Raw genomic sequence first — 26,695 nt, 5'->3', positions numbered from 1 at the left:
CCTTATCCTCTACAAAATAAAGCATCCTAGCTCTTTGATCCTGCTCATAAGGCAGCAGTGCCAGCCCCTTGATTATTTCCAGATGTTCTTCTCTAACTACTGCATCCTCCTGGAGACCTGAACTGCCCTCAGCCCTTCAAGTATAGATATACCACAGGCTTTTGTAGCAGCAAAGCAAATCTCTCTGTTTTGCTTCTGTGGGCATGCCCAACATTGTATAAGCTCTTTTTGTTCACTCTGCACATTGAGCTGATTATTTTGGAGAGCTTACCCCTGGGCTCATAGGTGCCTATTTGGGCCTCAGCCCCTCTCTGTCATGGTTTAGGTGATTAGTCCCTTGATATGTAATGCTGTGCTCATTCTTTGGTTGTGTACATCCCTTGTTGTGTGTTCCTTGCTCCATCATGTTGGCAATCTCTTCTTCCTTGTCAGGTTCAGAGTACCTAACTTGCAAGCTCATTCACATTCCACTTGCCTTACCTTGAGGATTCTTCTTTAGTCATTCTTTGTATGGAAGCCATTTCTCTCTACTTTTCAGTCATTTCTGTTGTCCTTACTTTTCCTACTGTATCTTTTTTAGTGACAGGGCAAGTAGAGCAGTACAAAGTATTCAAAGTGTGTACATTTGAAGACTTTAAATATACCATAATAATATTTTGGATGGTGCTCTCTATTTCTGTCATAGTAATGGCCAGCATTTGATTTGCTTTGTGACAGCTTCTAAGATGAAGTTGATATTTTCATAGACCTTTCATAACTCCAAGATCTTTTTCCTGAGTAGTAATAACTAGTTCAGAGCCCATGCTGAGTACGTAAAGTTGAGATTTCTTTTTCTTGCCATACACTTGATATTGAATTTCATCTGTCTTTTTTATTGCCTAGCTGACACTCTGAGACTCTTCTGCATCTCTCTGCAGCCAGCTTTCATTTTTATTTCCCTGAATGTCTTAGCCCTGGGTAACTAGAAAGTTACCTTCTTTTTCTAAATCCATGTAATGATATGAACATACCTTTTATGTTGACCAGCTCTGACACTGATCTGCGAAACCTGGCTGGTGACATACACATTTGAGAAAGTTAAATGCTTTTTTTTCCCCACACTTTTGCCTTTGAATGATTTGTTTGTTCATGAGAGAAAGTGGATCTCTTATCCCATGACATTTGTTTCTTTAAGATCTGTAGTGAGGAACAGTACTGAAAATTATTTAAATTGGATAAACTATGTTTCTCTTGAACTGGGTTTGATTTAGTTCCAGAAGTTTTTTTTTTTTTTAATAGGCATTGCAATTGGCACCTTTCATAAATCTGACGTTGAAACAGTTTTACAAAGTAGCTGAACTATTATTATATTTTTAGTTTTCATTTGTACTTGAAATATGTACCATCATAAAACCATTTCAAGCCTTTTTGTATATTTTGGATTAAAAATGTTTCTTCCAATTATATTGTTAAACTTATGAATTTATATTCTGGTCAAGAGTATCCTTATGAGAAGATATGTGTGGATGTATTTATCCTACTGGTAAAAAAAGTCATTGCAATGATTGCAGAATGACAGACTATTTAAATTTGAAATATTTATTCTGCTTTTAAAAAAGAAAAATAAAGTGATTACTTGTGCTGCACTGATAGGGAATAAATCAGGTGTTTAAACACAAGCCATTTTAAATGTTTGACAGTGTCTGGAACTGCTGGCTTCGCCTACTCTTTCTCACCCAGGATCTATGAAAGACCTGTGCCTTTTGGGAGAGTCAAGTATAGGCTAGGCAAACTACCATGAAGTACTTAAAACAGTATTACATAAAACAAGTTCAGTCGTCTGTAGGTCTCATAAAAAGTCTACAGAGGTTCTAACCAATTGCTCTCCAAATCCCTGTGCTGCTGTTGTCCATTGCTGCTGTATGGGACATATTGCTCTGTCTTTCATGGATTGATGAGTTGTAGAGAATTTTAAATTTGCACACTTTCTACAATGTTAATATATCAACTAGCTTTACTTATGTAACATGCACAATCCATGATTTACTGCATAAAAATAACCTGAGGTGCATTTTGCTCATATGAAAGTAGGCACTTGGGCTGTATGTAAGAGGATCTGTAACAGAAAAGACTGAAAAAAAGTCTATTTTTGTATATTAATAATAAAGCTGCCTCAGTTCTGATCTAAATTAAATTTTTAACTTCCATGACATGTTTTTAAAGGAAGCAGTTGTTTACACACAACACACAATCCCTTTGGACTGTCAGCCATCAGGTTTAATCACATAAGTATTTGTATACATATTGCATAAGTGACTAACCCCCAACCAACCTGTAATTTACAGTGCACTGATGAAATTAAACTATTTAAACAATTAAGATTCAAAATAATTTCTTAGGGAATAGACTTTTTAGATTTGAAATACTTTGTTGGACTTCTTCCATGTAATTGTAATAATTAGATGACATTTGATTACTGTTGCTTACCATTAATAAATTAAAATAAAAACTAGGAGATTTTTCCCGTTGTCTGTTCATTTTCTGTCTTACAGAACATCACTGAATTCTGTGAATACCCATCTTATCTCATTGCCATCAGAGTGTATGTCTTCACTGGAATTCATTTAGTAAGATTAAAATCAGTAGGTAGCATGAAGGTACACTCTGTAGTTCTTTCCTTGTTACTTTTAGTTAATTCTCTTTTCTGTGTTCAGATTCACAGGTAAGTTCAGTTAGCATGTGTTCACTGCAACTAGACAAATTAGTGAGTGGTTGACTGTACTGATTTCCCAGTCTTCTAAGAAGTGCATGCCTTCACTTGGTATGTATGTATCTTCAGAAAAGCTACATGAATATTAATGCAATCTATGCAGTCATAAAGTATCTTACAAAATTCAGTCTGTAATGTAAGTGATTTGAAGTCCTGAACCCATCATTTTGATCTCTTTTCCTGTACTCTGACTACTAATTGACTAGCCATGGAGCTATTTTGAAAATCCTAAAAAATGCACAAGCCACTCTTTACTTATCTCTGAAACAAGTCACCTTTTTACAATTTATTTTTTTTTAGTGAGAGTTTGCTATTCTGTTGCTTTGCTGAACAGGATGGGTAACTTGCCCAATAAACACAAAGAAATTTTCAAGAAAAGTCAACATTAAATTTTCTTCTCTACTAGCGGGAAGAAAATTATGCATGCTTTCCACTTAAAGGTCAGGTATTACCTAAACTACTTGACAAAGCCTGTTATTTAACCAAAGCACTTCGGTTCACCAGCGTAATTCTTCAGGAATTAAGCATCACACATTTTGAGTGATAAGATAGAATGTCTCCTCTACTTTGTGGAAAACATGAGAGATGTCTTTTGAAAGGGCACAGAGCACCTGCTGTTTCCAAACTGGAAGTTAAGTGCACATCTTGTATTTAGCAGTAGATAGAAAGACGACAGGAAGAAGGACTTGAAATGCAGAAAAAAAGTATTTTTTAATTAGCTTTTGGTATGGTTTTTTTTCTAAGATGTTAGAATTTCTAATTAAACATTGCACTAAGGAAACGTACTAGGTCTTTGGTGTTACTGATTTAATCACATTAAAATATTATGAACATTCCACATATTAAATATATAATCTCTTGAATCTTATCATGCTGTGGATCCTATGCATTTGAATTTATTTGAGATTGCACTCATTTCTTTCAGGCCTAATAGATAATTTGTTTTTTCACAGAATCACAGAATGTTAGGGGTTGGAAGAGACCTCTAGAGAGCATCTAGTCCTATCCTCCTGCTAAAGCAGGTCCATCTAGATCAGGTCACACAGGAATGTGTCTAGGCGGGTTTTGAAAATCTCCAGAGAAGGAGGTGGCATGTTTTGAGATGAGGAGATTACATGATTTTTAGGAACGTGCTTCTATTCCAGCTGGAATACAAGAGTGAGAAACATCAATAGGATTAAATTTAGGAAGGAATTTCCCAACTGAACCAGATTTGGTTCTTGAGTACTTTTTCAAAAATTATTTATATTTACACAGAGTCAATTGCCTCAATTTAGTGGAAAAAAAAATCTAGTGATACTATTAGTAAGAATATATAGGCAGTTGCTTGTAAGGCAGTCTCAACCTGGCTTTGTATCCTCCTGATCAGCATTCACTATTTTGTCAAGGAATTGGTTTGGAACACTAGTGATATCCAATATATCTTTTGCTTTAAGTAAAAATTTTCTTTGGTATTATTCTCTTTGGGTTTCTTTTTACATTCCCCTGAACACACTTTTGTGTTTTGTGTCCTATTTTTTAATCACAGTTCACTTACAGCAGCATCATTTTGCAATCATCTTGACACTTGTAATGTCAGCTCCACAGCCTTGCATTAACCTCATTTTGCCATCATCTTGATGTACTAAACTGCATATAGACCTCAACAGAAATAACTTAACATTCATCCTAGCATGTGCAGTAATGTCTCATTAGACTTGAACTAACAGAATTTTGTAATCATAATTTGCTGTCATAATAACCCAGTCTTCACAGATTTAATATAACAGTCTTTTGCCACTGTATCTAAGGCTTTGTGCAATTGTCAACTGGGGGGGGGGGAACTTCAGATGAAATCCATGTAATTAAAACATAGAACCTAAACAGTTATGTACTTCAAGCAGTTTATCACATATTTGAATAATTAATCATTCTAGTGTTTAGCACTTGTTTAGCCTGTAAGTGTTCATTTTCTATGTGGGAAAGAAAAAAAATCCAAAAGTTGAACAAAGAGTGACAGGTAGAACTGCTAATAGAATTTAGGTCTCCAAATAGTCAATGTGTTCCTGCATCCATTGGGCTGGTCTTCTTTCACAGCACAATTAATTTTGTTTATGAAATGAATACAAACTTGAACTGTAGGTGACAGGTCATATTAATTAGTCTGTAATTCTTGTTTCAGAGAGTTACAGAAATAAGGGGTTGAAAAGCATTAGATTTCTTCTACTGCAATGGTCAAAATAGATCCAATACACTATGTTACAAGAATTTGTTAAACTTTTCCTTACAAGCTTCCACTTATGAGGGTTTGACAACCTTTGTGTGTATATGTTTTCATGTATGTACGTAACTTGTTTTCTCCTAATATCAAATCTAACTTGACTTTACCCAAATGATGACATTCTTTAAGGCACATGTGAATAATAATAGAGCATTGTCATCTTTAGATGCTGAATGATAGCAGCCATGTACTCCTTTGCTTTTCCTCAGCAGACTAAACACATGAAATTCCCTCAGTCTTTCTTTACAAAGAAAACTGCCTGTTTGGATATTTGGGATGCTAAGTGCTCTCCCGTTTATCTGTGGCTTTCAAAATGTTGTGTCAAAACTGGACACAGCTGAAATGGTGACTGAAGCAGAGTAAAAGATGGGAGTACATTATGGGATGACTGGGATACTGTGTAGGCAGCTGGTGCTTGAGTTTTGTTTCCCTAAAGAAGTCTGTGTTTATGTTAACAGCTAACAGTTGCTATGCAATATGACCTTGAGTTGTCTTTGACATAGCTGATAGAGCTTGCCCACAGACATGGGTGAATTCTCTGTCTCGTATGTATGGATTGTTGACTCTGATTCACAATTACCTCTTAGTTGCTTATTGATATTCTTTGCAATCAGCTTGGCATTTTTCCTCTGCTCCTTACATACTGTATTTGCTTTTGGTTTTTAAATACCTGCTTCTCTTCTAGACTAAATTTGTTTTTGTTTGCAGTTGTTTGTTTTTAGCTGAGGGAACTTCTTTTCTTAGTAATGACATATAGGAACCTAAATGGTGTTTTCAAACATCTTCTAGTCATCATTCACATTTCTCTACTTCTTTCTCCTTACTAATGAGGGTTTATAGTTGTTTTCAACTTTGTGAGATTGAGTCCTCCTAAATGATAAGATGCACATGCATAAGTTGCCATTTTCAACACTTGTGTGTGAACTCAGCCTCTCAGTGACATATATGTATGCAATTGTGTGTATGTGCATAAAAATTGGTTAGTATTTCACTGTTTACATGAGATGCAAGTAATTGAGTTATTATTTATTGCGTTTGAGAAACCACTCATTGTGGAGTCTGAGGTCAATTCTTCTGTAATGCTGACAGCGTTGAGAGCAGATTTTACTTTGGACAGTAAATTTTGCATGTTTTGGACCCACCCTTAGAACATAACTGCATCAGCCACTCTTGAACTGGAGGACCTCATGTGATGTGCTGCATCTCACTTCTCGTCTCTATGCGCATATTTTCTTTCCGTGGACATTGAGAAGAAGCAGGAAAGAGGGACAGTCTAATCTAGGCTTTTCATGGTCTGAATGCACATCCAAGGGTGGGCCAACAAAATAGAAAGCCAAAGCTGCATACTCCTTCCATCACCCACACCACCATTATCACCTGAGAGCAGTTTGGGATAGGAACATATTTTAAATTCTCAGATACTATCCTGAAGAGGATCCTCTCTGTTGGTTATGTGGGATGATCATGGTGACTGGACTGAGTTACACAAATAAATCTAGATAGAGGAATATTACTTAATAAAATGTTCTCCCTTCTGGTCATCTGAGACTCTCTGGAGAGATTAAGTCCAGATACTTTATAGGCATAAATGAGCAATTCTAATTCCTCTTTATTACTTGGACTCTTACCATGCATATATCAGTAATTAAAATCTTTTTTCTCTTCTCCTCTTTGTACACTTATTATTAGTTTTTATATAATTTACTGTCTTTTCTTACACTTTCCTTTTGATGGCTCAGTATATTTTCTGAGTAGTCTGGTTGAACTAACACCAGTTAAAACTGATTGTATTTCTGCTGAGGTGAAAGTTTGTGAAAGTTAGAGAATTCAAGGGTTTGAGACTAAAAATCTGCAAAGCAAACAGTGCACTGCTAAATCTGCTTGGGACCTCACCCCAAAGAGAGTTCACTTAGGTAAAAAAGACCATTTATTCTTTAGCTGAAGCTTTCCAAAACAGATTGTGATTACTGCTTTTTTTCCGAGTGTTACTTGTTATGTTGAACCCATAAGAAGAGAGCCCAGCCTTTCTTTGTGCTAAATGCTCTACAAAAAAGAGTAACCCCTGTTTCACAGCAACTGTGGCAAGAAGGCGATAGCTTGCTTTGGGAAAGCACAAACAAAGTAATGAACTAATATGCTGGTCCATGTGCTCAAGCATGTTTTTAAACTGAGATGTTTAATGAAGCAGAAATAAATTAAATGGAAAGTGGATGATTTTTTTAGCAGCACATTGCATATGAGAGGACTTTGTCTTAATCATTATACTGACTGTTAATTTTCTGACTCTAGTCTTGTATCTTGCATTCTGGATACCTAAACCTACTGCTTCCTTCAGAATGTGAAGCTGGTGATTCTGTTTTTTAAAAAAAACTTGTACATTCAAATCTGCAGATCAAATAAGCATACAGAGAAAACCTGTACTAAAAAAACCTCTTCAAAGTATTCCTTTTTGGAAGTAAAAATAGTCTAAGGAAAAAAAAGTTCTTCTGTGGCTCACATTGGAAAGGTTTTTTTTTTCTCGTGTAGATTTCACAGAAAAATCAGAAGCTGTCTGTTTACTTCTGTTGTGATAAAGCTGTTGAAGATTTGTTTTTCTTCTTTTGCTGACATGCGAGTGGTTTGGTGCGAGGTTTTTTTTTCATAACAGGAAGTGAATAATAAGTCTCAAAGCCAATATACCACCAGGGCAAAACCCCATGCTGTGCATTAGTGCTTAAAAGATTCCCATCCAGGTTCTCCATTCACATCAGCCCCATAGTCCCTAGAGCTCAGCACTTCCTCCCACACAGATAGATGTGATAGATTTGCAAATACTGGCAAGCGCACAGAGACATCTTGTTATGAGCCTAATGGCTGAATTGAGAAACAGGCTTGGATTGCCTTTATATTTTTAGGTCAGTGTTGTCAGGGAGTTAAAAACAGGATGGAATAAAGGTTGAAATGTTTTCTGAAATTATAATCAAAATATCATCTGTTTTAGATTTGTGCTGTAAGCACTATGCCTGATGTTGAGTTGTACTGGCAAAGAACATGTGCCACTGGGATGTTTAAAAAGTCATGAGAGGTTTCTAAATCAGTTCTGTGTGGCATGCTACCTATTTGTTATTTTCTTGTTTTATCTGTTAACAGGAAAGGAGATGCTGTCTGTGTTAGATGATATAAATGGCAATATGGCATGCTTTCTTTTGTTGGGTTTTTTTGGTGCTTGTATCATAGTAAATTACAGTGAGATGGAAGATTTGTTACTCTATGGAGGTTGTTAATGTGAAGTTCTCTTTTGATATATTTATGTTGAATTGGGGACCTCTTCTCCCATGTAAGTTATTCTGACTACTGTAATATTTATTTTCTGTATCCAAAACGTAATTTTCCAACTGTGTCATTCTGTTGGTTTTTTGTGTTTTGGTTTTTTTTCCAATGACAGAGAAGTCCTGAATTTCAATGTAGTCCTTTAATATAGTACAGGATAGGAAGGTTAGAGACCTGATAACTTGGTTCCTACATCCAGTCTGTTTGACTATTATCTTCAAGTTCTCACCTCCTTCTGGTTTAGCTTACTGGGACACTAAATTTGTCTGCCAAATTGGTATTGAAATCCATTTCTTTTCTAAGGTCATGCTGACGTATGTTGAACCCCATCTCCTACATGGTCCCTGAACAGGCACTTTATTGTTGACCCTTGTTTTCAGATTGCTACTGGCCTTTTTGGCATTTTCTCCAACTCTGCATTACTGACACGCTCATACAATTAGAAAGGAGATATTTTCAACTTGATTGATACTTGAGTTTTGAAAGGAGTTTTCAAGCAGGAAAGTAAACAGCCTCTGTATAAAGTGCTTGTTAACGAGTGGCTGAAAATCACTGTTACTGTGAAGACAATTTTTTCTCATTTTATCCATTACTGATTGTGAAGGAGGAAGGCAACATTAAACTAGAGCTGCCAGCAATCATTTAAAAAATACATACATTCTTATAATTGCAAATTTTCTACATTTTCCAGCCTCCCTGACTGTGAAGCTTGGTCCTCTCCTCTCTTGTAGCACAGGTACTGTAGTGGCAGAGTACAGTGCTGCTGCAGGTCAGAGCTTCCACTTGCAGCATCTAGAAGGTAGTGAGGCAGGTGCCTCTAACTACCAGCATTAATTAGCTGACATAGATCCACAGTGACACTCTCTGATTTTTCAGAGATAGGGGGGAAAAAAAAGCAGCAACCTGTAAACAAGCAGACCTGGCATGTCAAAAAGAGAAACCTGTTCCAGATTATGCATGCAATATAAATGTGCACCGTGCTGGTCTGTGGAGACAGACAGAACCTCTTGTCAGTAGAGTTGCTGAAAATAGCATTTAATTTTATTTTCACCAAATCCAAAACCAACAAAACTTAAAAGTCCAAAACCAACCAGTAGATTTAAACACTAACTTTTGTTATTTCTCTCCGTGGTGCAACAAGTCTTAACTCTTTTCCCATCAACTGGAGGAAGGAAAAACATTTCTGCTTTCCTATGAATGGACATGGAACTTTCTTGAGACATGGGGGTTTTGAACTCCTCCAGCAAGAAGAGGGGAAGTAAATCTGGACTTCCTACATTTGGAGTATTATTTAACTTGTAAGCTATTGTAAATATACTTCTTTGAGCCACATTTTAGAAGAAAATATTGAGTAGCACTGCATTGCTTGCAGAGCCTGACCTGAGTATTCTCTGATGGTCTCAAAGACATTGTCAGAGGCAATGAATAATCCACTTGAATTTTATGGATTATGACTGGACTTAGGTGTAAAATAGACTGGAGAGCTCTGCTGAGATGAAGGGCCCCTGATCATTTTCAGAAATACCTGGAAAATTTGGAAGAAAAAGTTTGTCACCTTTAAATGAATAGGAGTCAGGAAGATCACAGTTCTAGCATTAGCCACTACCTTCAAGAAAACTTTCACTTGTAATCTGTAAATACATTACAAATCCTTAGTTACTGACAGCATGTGCTATGAAGGGTGACCTTAGATATTTTAAAACAGAAGTTTTGCACAATAAGCAGTTCTTTTCCTGAGTTTGCTCAGTCTCCTTCTCCCTCAAATAATCAAAATGCTGCTGCTGTCACAGTGTGCTCTGCTCTGCTTCAGATTATTTTCTACATCAGTTCATGACTTTCAGTTCCTGTGGGCTGCAAATTAATCCTTAGGAGTCTGTTGGCATGTACTGTACATCCAGGCTCTCCAGGGTATTAATTTGACTATCGGTGTAGAAAATGCCAGTGGCTGTAAAGGGTATATTATGCACTTCATTTTTGTGTTTATTTTTCTGTATAATCCAGGAATTTACTTAGAAACTTGTAATCACTATGACTATGCACTTTAACCTTCAAAACTGAAAAATGATGGTTTTCACCTTTTTTTAGGGATAGATTTTAAAAAATAATGGACAGCATAAGAGTGTTTTTTTCAAATGACTTTTCAAATGAAGTCATGAATTAATAACATGATTGTTTATGGTCTATCTCTAAAGGCCATATATATATACACTCCAGAAAGCAGCCTTATAAAAATATGAGTTTGGGTGGAGGATGCCAGTGTCTCATTCCCAAGTATTGTGTGGATGCCTACTTTTCCTTCCTATATAAACTAAGGAGGCCTGGGACTGAATGCAGGGGGAGAGCACTCCACCTGTTTGGTATCAGCAGCATTTGAGATTTGGGAGTGAAAGAATGTTCCTACCATTAGGAAGAGGCAGTGACAGGCAGCTTGCCTACAGTCCTGCTTCTGCTTCTTCTGTAGGGTGTTTCGGGGCTGTGTATAGCACCAGTACTGCACGGTTTTGTTGGGAGTGGAAAGGTCAATTGTAAGTCAATAGCTTATTTATTTATTTGCTTGTTTGTTTTGTTTTCCGAAAGCAGTTACTGACTTAGCACAACCTGTGTTAGTATTTACACAGTTTGGTGACAGCACTATTTTTGAGTTTGTTTATTTTTTTTTTCCCTTGCCTGGGAGAGAGTTTGTAACCCAAAAAGTCTTGTCTGGGAGAGAACAGCTGAATACAGGAGGGCTACCGTTTCCCTCCCGAAAAAGGAGGATCCTGTCAGGGCATGGGCTGAGGGTCATTTGCTGGGGACAGGGCAAATTGGTTTCATAGGGCTCAGGGTAACTGCACAGTGAGAGCAGTAAATATGCTTACCCTGCTCTGTAGTGTTATATATTCCTTGTGAAGCGGTACCACGTAAGTTAAATCCATTGCACATGCCACCCTGGAAGCAGAGCCTTATATGTCGAGTGCATGGGCTGTCCTATTATGGGAAATCAACTTTGTTTTGAGGGAAGCACAGAGCATTGCTTCTGCGCAGGTCCTGGAATTTGAAACATTTAGGGGCCTCCAAAGAGCACTGGCATTAGTTACCATGCCGGCTGGGTGGAAGTGAGGATCCCTGCCTCTCCCTGCCTGGGACGCAGACCCTGCCAGCAGCCAGCACAGAGCTGCATCCCATCGGGGTGCTTTCTGTGCTCTCCTCTGCAGAGCTGCTGGGGCTTGTGTGAGGACACATCTGTGGTTATGCAGGGATAAGCCTAATTCAGCAAAAGCTACTGGAGCAGCAAAGTTGGGATATACTTTGCCAAGAAATATTTTGCTGTTGTTTTCTTTTTCCTCTTTTTTTTTGTGGAGAGATTTCATTTCTGCTCACATGCTTTGGTATGAGGAAGTGGAAGATGATTGTAAGTATGAACAGACTGACATAATTTATCACAATATTCACTTTGACAGAGCAGGGTAGCGCTACGCAGCCCACTAACAGCATGCATTTTAAAATGCTTACTTTCCAAGTCTAAAGAAGGAGAGCACAAGCGGAAAAAAAATAAAGAGAAATTTTTTATCTCCGTTAGGAGGGTAATATCGTGTAAATTATATATAAAAGAAGTACTCCACAAACTGTAGCCAGCTCTCCTTTGAATAAAAAGAATCCATTTCTTCCTGAGGTTCACCACTTACTAAAGCACAGGGTTAAAAAAAGGAAGAATTGAGAAGACAGACCAATACACTTGAAAAAGGTAGTGTCATTATTCTAATAATTTGGCAACACATCAAAGGATTAATCATTTTCTTTGAACTTTAATGGCATGCAGTTTCACTGCCTAATATTAACTTACAGAGAAAGAGAGCTCTTCTTCTCTGGTCACTGAACTCTCTGGTAACAACTGAGTGGGGAGGTGTCAGTTTTGCTAGAAGTGGGCAGCAGCTGAGCTCTCCCATGCGCTTCCCAGAAAAGAACCGGCATGTTTCCCAGACTTGCGCTCATTCGTTAGTTGAAAGCTATCCTTTCTGTGCAATAAGAAGAAAAACTGAGGATGCCATGAGTAAGAGACTGAAGAGAGGCAAGAATGAAAGAATGACAGAGAGTATTAAAATCCATCTGTCATGCTCACAGATGATCTTTCTTCTTTCTCCCCCATCCAGGCTCCTCAAACAGACTATTCTCAGAAAAAAAAAGTGTCAGTATTGTCCAGACTTGATCTATGATCCCTGCCCCCCTGTTTTATAATCTGTTTTGGTTCTTTCACTTTCACCTTAGTCCTGTGTCTTTATAATGATAGAATTTACGGTTTTCTCCATTTTTCTGATCATAAAAGCTATAGGAATACATACACACTGTCATTTTTCCTCACATAACATATAATGGACTGTATGGTCACTAACTTCTGATGAAGCTTCCTGAAAATAATGTAAGATTTTCCTATGTTTGACAGGAAAGAGGATTAAAACAGAGAATTTCAGGGTGCAGGTGTGGTCTTATGCCCTAGTTTACTTTCCCCTCTTTCATGGTGAAGTCATTTCAGGTTTTCTTGTACAATAAGTAAGACTTTAATCAGCTATAAGTTTTCCACACTGTTTTGTACCTCTGGGTGAAGTCTTGCAGGAATAGGACTCTTTATTTACTGGACCCAGTCTGAAGGTTCAAGAAGGGGTAGAATGGGGACATCATCATCATTACATATCAAATAGTTAGGAGACAGGTTATTTCACTTCTGAAAATATTTGAGGTGTGGTTGGGAAGACGAGATTTTGTGAGTTTCTATGAAAGGATTTTACTCCTGGTTGACAAAAAGAAAATAGCGTGCTCTAGAGCAAAACACATAGGGACCAATCTTTTCCACTGATCCTTTTTGGAGAGGAATAAGGAGGACTTGTCTTCATTTTTTTTATATATTCTCTGTCTAAGGGGTTCATAATATCAGCCCAGACTGCTTGTCCTCATCCTTGAAGAGAAGACGGTCTACAAGGGAAGTTGGGCAGGTGCTTGTTAATTAAGGGGGAAAAAATCTTTGCTGCTTAGCTCAAAAATTATAATTGCTCTCTGAAGATGTAGTAGGTGAAAGAAAGAAAAAAATAGCTGTGTTAGAGCTTTTGAAAAATATGAATAGAAAACCAGAGTTGCATCTAGTAGATGAATAGCATTCATGACAAGAGCCATTAAATCACTTGCTAAATTGTGTCACGTAACTATCTTCATATCTAAAATAAAAGAGAGCTGTCCTGGCGCTTCTTGGGAATTATGTAGCTGAATTGATTTCCTCACCTCTATCTTCCCTCTGTTAAAGGGGACTGCATTTTTTCTGATATAATTTTGTAAAATATTGTCAAGGAGTTTTAAAGCTGTATTTAAATAAAAAAGGAAAAACTATCTCTGCACTTTGTGACAAAGTGTGTCCAAAACAGTGCTCCTAAATTCATCCCTAGACTTCATTCAGGACATGTCACTTCTTGATGCCGGTGCTTGCTTTGCTTCTTTCTCTATATTAGGTGAAAACTTATTGCTCTTAGAGGTAGCTGCAGTCACTTACATCCTGGCATTATTTTTTTAAATCCATCCTTTCTCTTTTTTTAAAGTCCTCTCTCCAATCCTATATCCAGCTCTGCATTCACGTCTTCCCTTTTCTCTTCTGCTTTCTCCTGTCTCACAGCAGTAAGGGCAGGTTCTCTGTTTCCTACTTTTTCTCATTTCTGCTGGAAGCGGCCTTTGTGAGATGATAAAAGTCCTTATTCATTACTGAGGGCTTTAGTTTCTTTCCTGAGCTACTCAGTATTTACTCCTGTCTGAGTTAAACTGGAAACTCCTTGGGGAAGCAACTGTCTCTTCCTAGATTTCTGTAGAGTGTTTGACAATGACACTTAAATAATAAAATGGTTGTGAAATATTATAAATTTCATTTTGTTTTAATTAAGATGAGATTACTGTGAACTTTATCTCAGAACCTAACCTCCCTAGGGAATTCAGTATCACATGCTGTATTTCTTCTTCTAGCATATGTAATCCTCTTTCTGCATCCTAAGTTGGACATGGAACCAAATTCTGCTTGAGTTGTACACAGACATCCTCTTTCTCTGCTTGGATATGCACAAAGGAGGGACTAAAAATAGAATTAATCATCAAACTAGAGCTGGTGCAGAGAGAAACTAATTCTGCCTGAAATGTAGTCACCCTTACAGCTCTCTTACCAGTTCTCATGGGGTTACTGTAGCAGGGGTCCACGTAGGTTGTGCTTCATTTCACACCACAAGTGCATTTTTTGAGTGAATTCTTGGATATCCTTGCCTGTTACTGTGTATTGGTGTGCATCCCAGAGAACGTATCCTTCATTCTTTTGAGAGGAAGGTGAACTCACAGATGCATGCTGGGATCAATTGATAGGCAACAACTCTCAGTGAGTGTGCAGGTTCACAATGAAGCTGCTCCAAAATGAACTTAGTGAAGCAAATACACCTTGGATGGAGCACTAGGTTGGTAGTGACAGCCCCTTCAGCATTACAAAGCTGCTGTTGTTGGGATATGTGATTTGCTGTGGCCCAAGATGACTCAGTGAAACAGGACGAGGATGACAACAAGTTTGTTTGGATCTTGCACGTGAGGAAAGTCACTCATAAAGCCACTTGCCAACTGGTGTACGAGGGTGCTTCGTCCTGTCTGCTCTTACCTAGTGTTTGCTCCCTTGCCTCTGGTCCCCAGGCTGCCCTTGGATATCACAGCTAGCAGTGGCTCTTTTCCAGATGGTTGTTGAGCAGAAGACTGCGTTCAAGGAACAGTAGTCTGTCAGCATATTACTTACAGAAGTGATGTTCCTGTGAAAATTAACTCTCACTTTATTTTTTTTTTTCCAAAGGAAAAGATTCAACTATATTGCTAATAGAATATAGTTACTGATCAGAGTTAAAATATTTGTAGGAAAAAAAGTTAACCCTCGACTAATACTGTGAAGTTATTTGAACCTCAGAATTGTCAAAGGGGTTAAGTGTTTTTAAATGATTGCCAGAGGGATGAGGATTAAGCTCATACATTTTTGTCATGGACTACTGTTAGACAAAATCACATTGAGCAGGACTGTGAAACAAGCAGCCTTGATTTGAAAAGGCTGACTTGTTGATTTTCACAGTACATTTTCAATTAAATATTACCCCAAAGCTTAATTATCTTTTAGGAGGATAACCATTGTACTGTGTTATAGCTAACTGCTGGCAAAAGACTCCTCAATAAATTTAGTGGAACTTTATAGCATCACGTTACTGTCGAGAAGGATGCACTTGCGATAATACCATATCGCTGTCAGGGGAAGCAGAGCAGCACCAGGAATTTTAAATAATTGTGCCTTATCAAAGACTGAGCTTTGTGGAAAGCAGCAATAACGGTTAGTGAATTGTGGTTTTACGGAATGGTTTGCCAGCTGGGCTGCAAAAGTAAACACGCTCCTTCATCTTCCAGAAAAACACATGTTGAGCAAAGGAGTTGTTCATTTGGGTTCAGGGTACCCGCTGCAGAGACCACAGAGGCTTCTCTTCTAGATTACCTGCCACATGTGCAATGAGTCAGAACATTTTAAATTATGTGTTTTGAAGGACTGATATTTTAAGAATATCATAATCTTTCTTGGTTCTCAATACCAAGTCCTATTTTAATTTTGGGGTTTTACTTAGAGCACGAGGCTGATAAGATCTCGGAGGTTTTCTGGTCCTTTCTCTCTCTAATCCTCTATCTTTTAAATAACCCATATCTATATCACTGATTTTTTTTATCAGTTGTATTCAGGCTTTTATTCCTAAAGGTGAAATTTACTTTATAAGTATTGCAAGCACACATAAAAGAAAGGAATGATATTATGTGACCAAAAGATATGTTCTTGTAATTTTGAATATGTTCACACAGGATAACAGTTAAGATGGCACATTTACATTTAATTTCTTTCTTTTAAAATGTAAAGATAACAACAGCAGCAGAAACAAATTAATGTGATTCTAATCATAAAAATGATAGAGTTGTAGAAGTTTCCTCATAGAAAAACAGAATTATGTTAGCCTTAAGAGTGATTTTATTTTCTAAAATATTTTTCTATGAAGTATCCTGATGATTTTGAGATTGGTTTTAATAATTAAAAAAGCTTGAAAATTTTTGTTATGTAGAGATAACCTAAACGAGCACCCATAATATCACATTTTGCTTACCTTGCCTTTTCTAAAAAGAGTTTTGAAAGATCCCTGGAGGCCTAGTGAGATTATGAGCATCAGAGAATGAGAGTTTAGTCAGAGGGAGTTTTAAGTCTGGCTAATCAAACCCTTTGTGCCTTTTAATCACTGACAGTAAGGTCTGGGAAACCTGTGGGTCTATTGCTTTGCAAAATTGTCTAGGTAAAAATAGCCACACTAGAATCCGATATTCTTCATATAAACTTAGAAAGGAGACAGACAAAAATGTACTTGTATGCACTGGACTAGATATGTGGTGTGTCCTGCCAGTTGTTTGATAACCTCTGTTTCTGATGAAGTGTGGAAGGTGTTACCACTTGTGAAAACTCAGTTACGCTGCCTGTAGGAGCGTGCCTGTGAGCCTGGGACGCCCACGGGGGAGTCTTCTTGTCTCACCCCACCAATGCTTGCTATGTGCTACACTTGGCACCCGCCCACGTGGCCGAGCATCTGCACACAGACACATTGATTTTTAAGGGAATTTATCCACGGGGAGGGCTTTTGATTTTGCGTAGCACAGGGAATTGAAGGAATGTAAGAGGTGATTGGGATTTGACATTTCTGCCTTTTTGTTCTGAAATGTACTTTGATTAAAATGTTGGAAGCCTCAGCTAATGGAGGCGTTGCTGCTATTTCAGATATACAGGGTATGAGACTTGAAGGCAAGCCAAATCACAATGAGACAGAATAATGATGTCCTTGGTTTATTTTTCACTTGGTACATTCAAGTTTTGATTGTTTTCTGAGGAAGGCAACAGTTTTCTCTCCCAGACAGCAGTGCTGGTCCTTGGAGGCTTGCAGCCTGTTATCAAAGCAGAAGTATTTCCTTGTGAAGGTCATGGACTGCAGTGGCAGGAGAGGGGAAAAAAAAATCCAAAAAGGTGGAGAGGGGAGGAGGGAGATAGAAAAAAAAGAAATAAAGATTTCCTTATTGGTCCTAACCAGGTACAAGCTTCTCATAAGAAACAATTCTACAGTGAAACCTATTGCTACTTTGACTCTGCTAGTACTCTGCTAATGACGTGTGTATCAAAAGATAGGTGGAGAACTCCAAGGTCTCTGTTCATCTGTCCTTTCTGCCAACCCCTTTCCTCCTCTTGTCACATACAAATGCTTCAGTACATTCCTTTACCTTCTCATTCATTTTTTTCCTCAGTATTTATAAGTTTTTCTTTGGAAAAGACCCTTATTTCTCTCTGAACAAGACTCAGAGCTTCCAAGCTGTTGCTGAGGTGGTGGAAAATTAATACAGGCACTGTATTTTCTAAAAGGGTAATAGCATTATATAGTTAGCATTATTGGAGATGTTAAAGAGTACATCAGGAAGTTTCTGGATTATAGATGCTGTAAATAAGCAGATAGGAGCCTACGACACATTCTGATGTAAATGGTTGATGGTGAAGATAGGAATAACTGAGAAGATTTATGCTCATTTCTTCAACACAAGGGAAAATGCTGTTAGATATAAAGGTATCCTGCCACATTCCTGGGTTTAGAAAGTATGAGCCAGCTCCCCAACCCTTCCTGGCCATCTAACCCATCCCAAAGCTGATCAGCTCATAAGAAAGAAAAACATGAGGGACATCTTTGAGGCTGGAAGGAGCAAGAAGTATGAGGTGCTCCTTGTGGTAGAGAGATGCAGTGGGACTACCTCAGATGCAGTGATCCCGCCTAGCTTAAAAAAGGCTCATTAAAACTGCCCATCAAAATGAAGGGGAAGGGGAAACTTGGAGGAAACCTGTGATGAACTGATGGTAAGTTTGTGGATGTGATGTATAAAGCCTTACTGGTTCAAACAAACCTAGTTTAGTCTATTTTTTGTGTTGCTTTTAGTGAAGATTATTAGCAGCTCAAAATGAATAATCACTTTGTATGAGATTTCAGGAAGACAACAATACTACTTTTATTCAATTATTTACTGTCAGCCTTCTCTTATCATGTGATCCAGTACATATTTTATGTTTATTTCCTGCCTCACCCCTCCAAGCCCTGAAAACCACACTGAAAATAGAAATCAGCATATTTTTGCATCAAATTCTAAGGCCATGTTTATAAATGCTTGGTTGATTGATGGTTACTCACTCTCTAAAAATGCAGAGGATCCAGATTAAAGTGTTTGCTCTGCTTATACGCCCTGTTTACAGAGGAGAAAGTTTCAGTTGCATCAGATGTTGAGTGGAAACCAAAGGTGAAGCCAAGTAACTTTTCACAAAAAGGAATTCTTGTTTTCTAGCCAACACAAGAACAATTCCTTTTATAGTAGTCTCTAAAGGACAAGCATGTTATAGAGTTGATTCTGTCCCTTCTGTTCTTCCTATTAGTTAAATCAGTTCTGAAAGTTACAACAAGAGCAAGGAAGAGGAACTTGAAACTGTGAAATAAATGGTGAATTTCAGGAGCAGTTATCTAAGAGTAGATTGTATAACACTTAATGGGAAATAAAGCTTTAGCAACATGAGAAATTATCACAAGTTTTTTGTTTTTTTGAGGTTTTTTCCTCCTGTAATTGTTTAAAGTTCCATGATATCTCCATCTTTGCATATAGGATGGCTTAGTGATACTAATGTAGATTTAAAAGATGTGCTAGTTTTAGTACAGTTGCTAACTTACTAGTGTTTTTCAACAGTTACAGCTAAAAACCATAATTTGAAATATTTTATGTTTTGAAACAAACTGAATGATGGTGAACATTTACCCTTTCGTCTTGTAATGACAAGTCTATTTTTCTTAGAGAATAGGGATTGAATTGTGAAGGTTAAACTCCTTCTCCTGATAGTGTTGTCAGCTCATATATTTTCTCTTTAGTCCTTTTGAAAGGACTAGAGTCCACATTCCCTTCTCTCTGAGCATTCACCTCTATTGCTGTACTGCTGTAACTATTTAAAATAATACCCATCCTCCTCCAAGAAGGCTTGTTAATTTTTGTATATTATCTTAAGCTGACTTAACAGTCATTTTGCCAAGTCTTCCCAGCTGCTGCTACTGCTGAATTGATTCATTTTGCTCTGGACACATTGCAGGCAAATGTAAAGCAAAATTTACTTGACCAGTAATCCATCCCTTAACTGAACAGAGCATGTGGTTCAAACGAGGACGAGGCCAGATTTTTTCCTCTATATCTGCCTACTGTAGACACAAAGGTTATTGCTTCTTATCTAGAAAATCCTTCTCTAGAAAGTGAAAAAATGTCCTAGCCCTGAATAGTAACCAGGAATTATTTTTTTCCTGGTGCAAAAAAGTCAGTCTATGGTGAGTTTTTTTGATGGTCTGTGAGTTCCTAAGAGGTGTCGTGTCTGTCTTGGAGTGCTTCCAAAAACTATTGCTCATCCTATAAACTGATGAAATTTCACAGACTCACAGACCAGCTGAGGCTGGAAGGCGCCTCTGGAGATGATCTACTCTAATGTCCTGCTCAGGGCAGGGTCAGTGAGAGCAGGTTGTTCAGGGCAATCTCAACTTGGGTTTTAAATATCTCCAAGGATGGAGATTCCACTGCCTCTCTGGACAGCTTGTTCCAGCATCTGACCATCCTCATATTTTTTTCTCTTTATGGCCCTATGGAATTTCCTCTGTTTCAACTCATGCCCATTGTTTCTCATGCTGTCAATGGGCACAAAAAAAGAATAGTCTAGCTCTGTCCTCTCTACTCCCTTCCAAGGAGTATTTATGGTTTTTGTTAAGATTCCCCTGAGCCTTTTCAACTCCAGGCTGAGTGATCTCAACTCTTTCAACCTCTCCTCTTTTGAAAGGTTGTCCAATCACATAATCATTTTTGCAGCCCTTTGATAGACTCACTCAAGTATGTCCATGTCTCATACTCAGGAGCTCAGCACTGGACACAGCAATCCAGCTTTGCCTGTCCAGGGTTGAGCTGATGAGGAACAATCACCTCCTTTGATCTGCTGGTGACACACTACCTAATGCAGCCTGGGACACGAGATGCCCAAAGACATGCCCACTGAGATGTTCACCAGAACCTTTTTCGGGAAGCTGCTTTTCTGCACCTCAGCATATAGTGGTTTATGGAGTGGTTCCTCCCCATGTGCTGGATGGACTTTGTAATTCAGCTTGTTGAACTGCATGAGACCCTTGTCAGATCTCTGGCTGGAGACTAGTTGGTACAACTAGTTCCAACCTTTGAGCCCAGAAGTTCAGCTAGTTTTTGATCCATCTCACTAACCTAGTCCATACAGTTTGTTTATGAGACTGCTACAGGACATAGTGCTGAAAGCCTTGCTAAAGTCAGAATAAATGTCCACTACTCTTTCCCCAGTCAGTGAGCCAGTCACGTCTTCACAAAAGGCTGAGAGGTTAGTCAGGCATCACTTCACTTTTGTAAACCCATGCTGACTACTCCCAGGCATCTCCGTGTCCTTCATATGTTGGGAAGTGTTTTCAAGAATGATTTGAAGGTTTCTAAGAAGATCTGCTTCATCACATTCTCAGGTTAGTCAGATATTCCTCCTTGTCTGTCTCAGGATTGAGTTCCATTTGCTTTCTTCCCAGTTCTCAGGAACCTCCCACAATCACAAACATCTTTCTAAAATAATCAATAGTTTCTTTGCGTTAACATCAACTTTCTTAATGTTTTTGTTTGCCAGCAGCCTTTCTGTCTAGTTCAGGAGGTGGACAGAAAGAGAGATTTGAGGTCTCTCGTGTCTCTGTTGATGCCTCTTTTTTTGCATAGAACACACAGAGACATCAACACTGTCCATATTTGCCTGTGCAGGCATATTATAAACTAGCTGCAAATTAATCTGAAAGACCTTTAATTTCAATAGGCATAATGTTGAGATTTTAGTTCTGATATCTTGAATTTAAAAAATAAATCAAAGTAATCCCTCTAAAATGTTTGTTTCCTTCCAAATGAGTGCTGTTTTCCAGTGTGCAGTCAGTGTATTTGTCTCATAGAAGAAATGTGGTTAGCTTCATCACTTTAATCCTTTAGATGTAGATAAATTCTGTTCGTTTCATCTTTCTCTTTATCTGTCTTATCTCTTGCTGTTTTTTGTTATCTTCTGTTATAATGATAATTTCAGTATACTTCCTGACTAGAGTAACAACAAACAAAAAATGTAAAAAGAAATGTTAATTATTTTTTGAGACCATATTTGTTTGTGCCACCTAAGTTATAAGCCCTATTTTGAATTGTATTTTCATTTTTTAAAGTGCAGCAAAGAATTTTCTGCTTCTTAAACTGTTAAATAGCATATCCTGCAATTATATGAATTTGTGCCTGATAGCACAGTCTTCTCAAAGTCAGTCATTTGGGCATTATTTTACTTGGATTTTATTTTTTTTTTAATTTAACATCACATGTTTGAAGTGAGATATTTAAAATGTTGACTTATAAGCAGAAGTCATTCAGTCCCATTCTAGTGGGAAGGGCTCCCAGTTGGGAACCTATTGGAAACTTGAGGAATCTTGATTTGGAAACTTGAAAGATGAACTTCTATTTAACAGCTTTTTCATTAAGACAGAGAATATTTCTGAGCCAGAAAGAGAATGTACCCTGGATGTCACAGATTCCGGGATTCCTTTAGTTAATCCCACTTCTTTGAAAGTTATATTCTATTTCAGTTTTACAGCTTACAAATTTGCTTCCTCTCTATTTTATTTCATTGTAATCCTTTGTATTCTAATTTGTATCCTCTTCAGCCTATTACTTGGTTGACAACTATACCCATAGCTGTGACCATTCATAGGAAATAGCTGTTTCTTTCTCACTTATAAACAGCATAACCCTGTGAAATTGCCTGAGACCTTTTCCTAATAAATACCTGAGATTATTTTTTGTTTATAATGATTTAATTGTCTATTTTCTATATTTTAAAAATGCCTGTATTTCTCTACTTTTCAAGTTTTTTGGTGAGAATGTATTCTGGGGAGTTGCTGTACCTGAGTTCAGAATACGCTTACAGTTTTTGATGTGTTACCTAATCCATATCATCTAAAGCATGCAGTTCAAAATAAAAATGTAGGTGTCAAAAGTCTGCTTTGTAGATACATAACACAGTCAGTCTGCAGGCATTAATCAGATATTAATTCCCAATATGTTGTGAAAAATTCTGAGGTCCAGATGGGATTATAAACTTGTATGATTGTAAACAAAAGCCTGGTTATTTTTCAGTCAATGAACTTGAATACTGAAATTACATTGCCAGAAAGGAGCAAGAGTGTATTTTTTGTACAAAGAGAGAAATTGTCAGTGTTGTGGCCAGGGATGAACTCTTAGCTGGAAACAATCAAAGATGTTGCTAGAAAGAGGACAGTCCTAAAGGTGAGTTTAGTGAACTTCAAACACCTTGATGATAGTGACAGTTATTGGCTATTACAGCAGCTGTCAAGAGATCAAGTTATTCTGAAGCATATTGCAGGGATCTTGATAACATGATAGGAAAGAGAATGAAAATAAAATATTTTAATAAGTCCAGCATTAACTCATGAACAAAATGCATATTGGCTTCTGCACCCATTTATCAGTTAGAGTTAGTTTTTCTAAGAGAGCTCATACAAGGCAAAAAAGGAAAATAAGAGCAAGTTGGTTTATGCCAGTGTAGAGTTCACTTCAGTGTAATTCAAATGCATTCATAATCTGTCACATATTCTAACTTGAATGAATGTATAAATCATTATAATTATCATTGATATTGTATAACAACTGAAAGTACTATTTGTGGGAAATCATATGCACACTTCAATTAAAGTATAATATAAATGCAATTTAAAATGTAACTGAAGATTAAGTGTAACACTCAAGACTGACTTCATGCAGAGAAACTCTCTTATTGGTCCCTAACTATTAAAAATATCAGTATCATTTTTAACAGACAAAAATGTTAGAGCTGTAAAATAGTCAGAATTGCAACAGAAAATTGGTGAATCCCTTGTTTCTGGGACTAATGCAGTTAATACTCTAGGTTTCCTTATGTACAGAGCCTTTCTGCCACAAGATTTCTCTATGGAGGCAGAGTACATTAAAAGAGACATACCTATACATTTGCAAAACAATCACAAAGATTTGTTTGATTATATGAATATTATGGTACATGGTAGATACCTGAAGAGTAGGAGGCTGTTAGACAGAACTGATGGAAAAGCAGAAATGGGAAGGCTCTGTGAAATCACACAGGTATGTGGATTACAGGGAGGGAAACAAACATCTAAAACTCATACCCGGAGGATTCAAGTAAGGACCCAACACACACCGCAGCTACAGAGCTGTACCACCATAACGCATGCCTGTGAGGGGCCTGCACAAGAATGTAGAGTGAAGAGAGCCCTAAAGAAACATTAGTAGGAATAGCAGATATGGGGCATATTTTAATGTTCTTTACTTATAATCTGCGTTTTTGTGTCACCATTTGTTCTTTGCAAGACCTTGCTGCTGGAGTAACAGCTTTACAAAGTGGGTGTGATAACACAGCCATGCAAACATTGTTTTCTCACTCAAAGCCCTTTCCAGTTCTCCTCCCTGTCTCTTCATGGCAGGTATGCTGTGTGTCACTTCAGTATTTCTTCCCATAATGTAAATTATCTTGTTCTGTGTGTAGAATAAACCACGTGATTGTTTGGTACAGCATGGCATGAATTACTGATCTTGCATAAATTGTTACAGGTCATCTTAAATCACAGCTTAAGTTCATTTAGACTTACTTCACTTGTGCCTATTTTCTGTTTAGTTTTCACAGCTCGTTGGGGCATCTGTATTACACAATTTCAAGTTTAGTCTGGTTTGTGAATAGGCAGGACTCGGTATGAGCTTGTTTATTTGAACTGAAGCTCAGAGGAGAGACCTCCATAGTCACCATCAGCCAGGAGGACTTTCTGGGAGGCACCTGTACTCTCCTAGGTGCTGCCTCCAGGTCTCTGCACTGGCCACAGCTGTGTAGGCAGAGACACGTACACCTTCTGCACCAGATGCTGAAAGCTGCAGAGGAAAAGCTGCTGCTTAGATTTGGGCTGAGGCCACAGTCTCACAGGCCCACGTACTTTTGAAACAGAGATGTATTCACTTGAGGCTTGAGGGAGGGAAGAGAGGAATGCTGCAGTGCTGCAAGAGGTTCTCAATGGCCGCTCCTGTTATCTATTGTTTGAGTAGTGGTGTTCGTGCCAAATTGCTCCGTCAGCTGCATGGCAGTGACCCTCGTTTACTAATTTATTTGTCATGGTTCTCCCTTCATCCGCATCCTCCCAGCTCACCACAAAATATTAGATTCAGTTTTTACATAGTTTGAGTAAAAGCCTTTTTGTGGCATGTTACAGCTTGGCACAAAAAGCTGGATAAATTGGACTGGACTTGATTGTCTTTCACAGTAGGTGAGGGGACCACTGGTAAATGTACTGCTCAATCTCTTTCTTCACTTTCTTTCTTTACTGTCAGTAACTTGAAGTTTTTGAAGTAGTAACATGGTTTGCTGTGGACACAGATACTGAATCTCTCTTTTCCTTTTTTCAGACAGCTTCCTCATTACTGCTAAGAACCATCCCAGCAGTTACACTGCCATGCTTGACCCCAAATCATCAGCAAGATACACTAATCCCTTCTCCATGTCTGAAAGGATCTTATTCCCTTACTGCTTTAGAAAACTAACACTACAGCAGAACAAAACAAAACAGAAAAATGCTCTCTGGAGCCTTAGTCATCGGGCAACAAATAGGAGTTACCATGGATTTTTTTCCCCATGGTACTGCTAGCACTGCCTCTTGATCTCTGCAAATGTCTGTTGTCACCTATAGTACATTACTGTGTATCTCCAAAGAACATAAGTCCCTGTATAATGAGACTTCTTTGAGCAAAGAAAAATAAGCTAAGTGCTCCCTATGACAGGGCGGGAAGGTCTCACAACTCCTCACCTTCTTCCTCAGTGTTAGGTGTCTAGACTTTCCGGTGTCTTCAACTATCAAGAAATTTTGTTTTCTAGTAAATCACATCTCCCAGAATCATTCCCTCTAACTGACTGTATATATTTAACCCCTTCTTGATCCTTGACAGAAACTCCTCTCTTTTCCTCAGAAATCTTAAATTTCTCTTGCTGTAGTGAGAGTCTTCCTTTTTGATAGGTACTTGGATATTTGAGGAAACAGGTGACAGGAAAAAACAGAAATCTCTCCTGGGAATCTAATTGCCATTCTCAACTAGAAGAAAGAAAAAAGTTTTTAAATGATATTGAGAAAAACAATGCTTATATTTTCCTATGTATTGAAAAAAAATGTGTACCGTATTTTTCTACAGAAGGTGGGAAATTCAGTACTGCTTTCATATTTAATTTATAATGCATTTAGTGTTACAATACTATGAAATATTAATAAACTTACAAATCTTTTCTTCTGGCCATTTATAATGAAAGTTGACTGACTGCAGCTTCTCTAGTTTTTTAATTCATATACCTAAGTCAAGTGCAACAATGCTGTGTTCAAAGTTTTCATCTGATAACAACTTTGACTTAAATCATGCTGTCAAGAGTATTCATGATGATTTTCTCTCTTTCTTGTCTTGAAGCTTTCAGAGTGGTTGACCTTGCTGCTGGTACCAAATTAATAATATTTACCTCGCATTAGGTTCTTGCAACTCTTCACTGAAGTCTCTTTAAACTCTTGGGACTTTACAAGTCTGCTTGGGATAAGATGTGAAATTTGCCAGTTCACCCTTGGTTAATAATGTTACCATTCAAAGATTGATGTACTTGGAATAACTGTATTAAAAAAAAAAAAGTTTATTTTCTCAGGAATAGTGCTTAGTTACAATCAGAAAATTACTGAAATATCACCCAGTGAAGATCCCTCTTGGCTCTTTCAACATCTCTGCTCGAGTATGAGGCTTACTGGCTTTTCCATCTGACTTCAGGGCTTGACATGCCTTGAAGAATGCATCACACTTAAATCTTAAGAGATGGCTCTGGAGGCATCTCTAGCCAAAGAAATCCTTCCTTTTTGCTTTCTCCTTGTTCTGGGTGATCTGGCCATAAAATATTAGTGGGATATCTTTCCTTTTGCCTTTTTTTTCCCTCTTACTAATTTAGCAATGTTTCTATTTCATATTTTGATAATACAGAGCATTCTGGATCTAAGATAGAAGCCCTCTCCTCTTCTTTGTAGCTGCTCTACAAATGATTCAAAAAGTAATCATAATTAATGATTTCCTTGATTTAGAACACTGAACTTGCAGAAGATTTGCACAGAGGTTGTGTG

The 26,695-nt window shown here is 37.7% G+C and overlaps 1 protein-coding gene across 9 annotated transcripts in view; it reads left to right on the top strand.

The window, feature by feature from the left end:
• The window catches only part of DMD (dystrophin), a 1,219,670-nt gene that overhangs the window by 165,375 nt on the left and 1,027,600 nt on the right, over positions 1–26,695 (top strand). The window contains exon 1 of one of the 9 annotated variants that reach the window (XM_061999854.1): positions 11,635–11,709. The exons of the other annotated variants lie outside the window; for them this stretch is intronic. Coding sequence (XP_061855838.1) covers positions 11,679–11,709 — 31 coding nt within the window. The 5' untranslated portion in view covers positions 11,635–11,678. Of the gene's footprint in view, positions 1–11,634; positions 11,710–26,695 lie in introns of those variants that run through there. 9 annotated transcript variants of the gene reach the window in all.

Source organism: Colius striatus, chromosome 1, assembly GCF_028858725.1.
Source record: "Colius striatus isolate bColStr4 chromosome 1, bColStr4.1.hap1, whole genome shotgun sequence".
NCBI lineage: Eukaryota > Metazoa > Chordata > Aves > Coliiformes > Coliidae > Colius > Colius striatus.
Note: the sequence above shows the minus strand (reverse complement) of the source record. Positions and strands in the feature narration are given on the sequence as shown.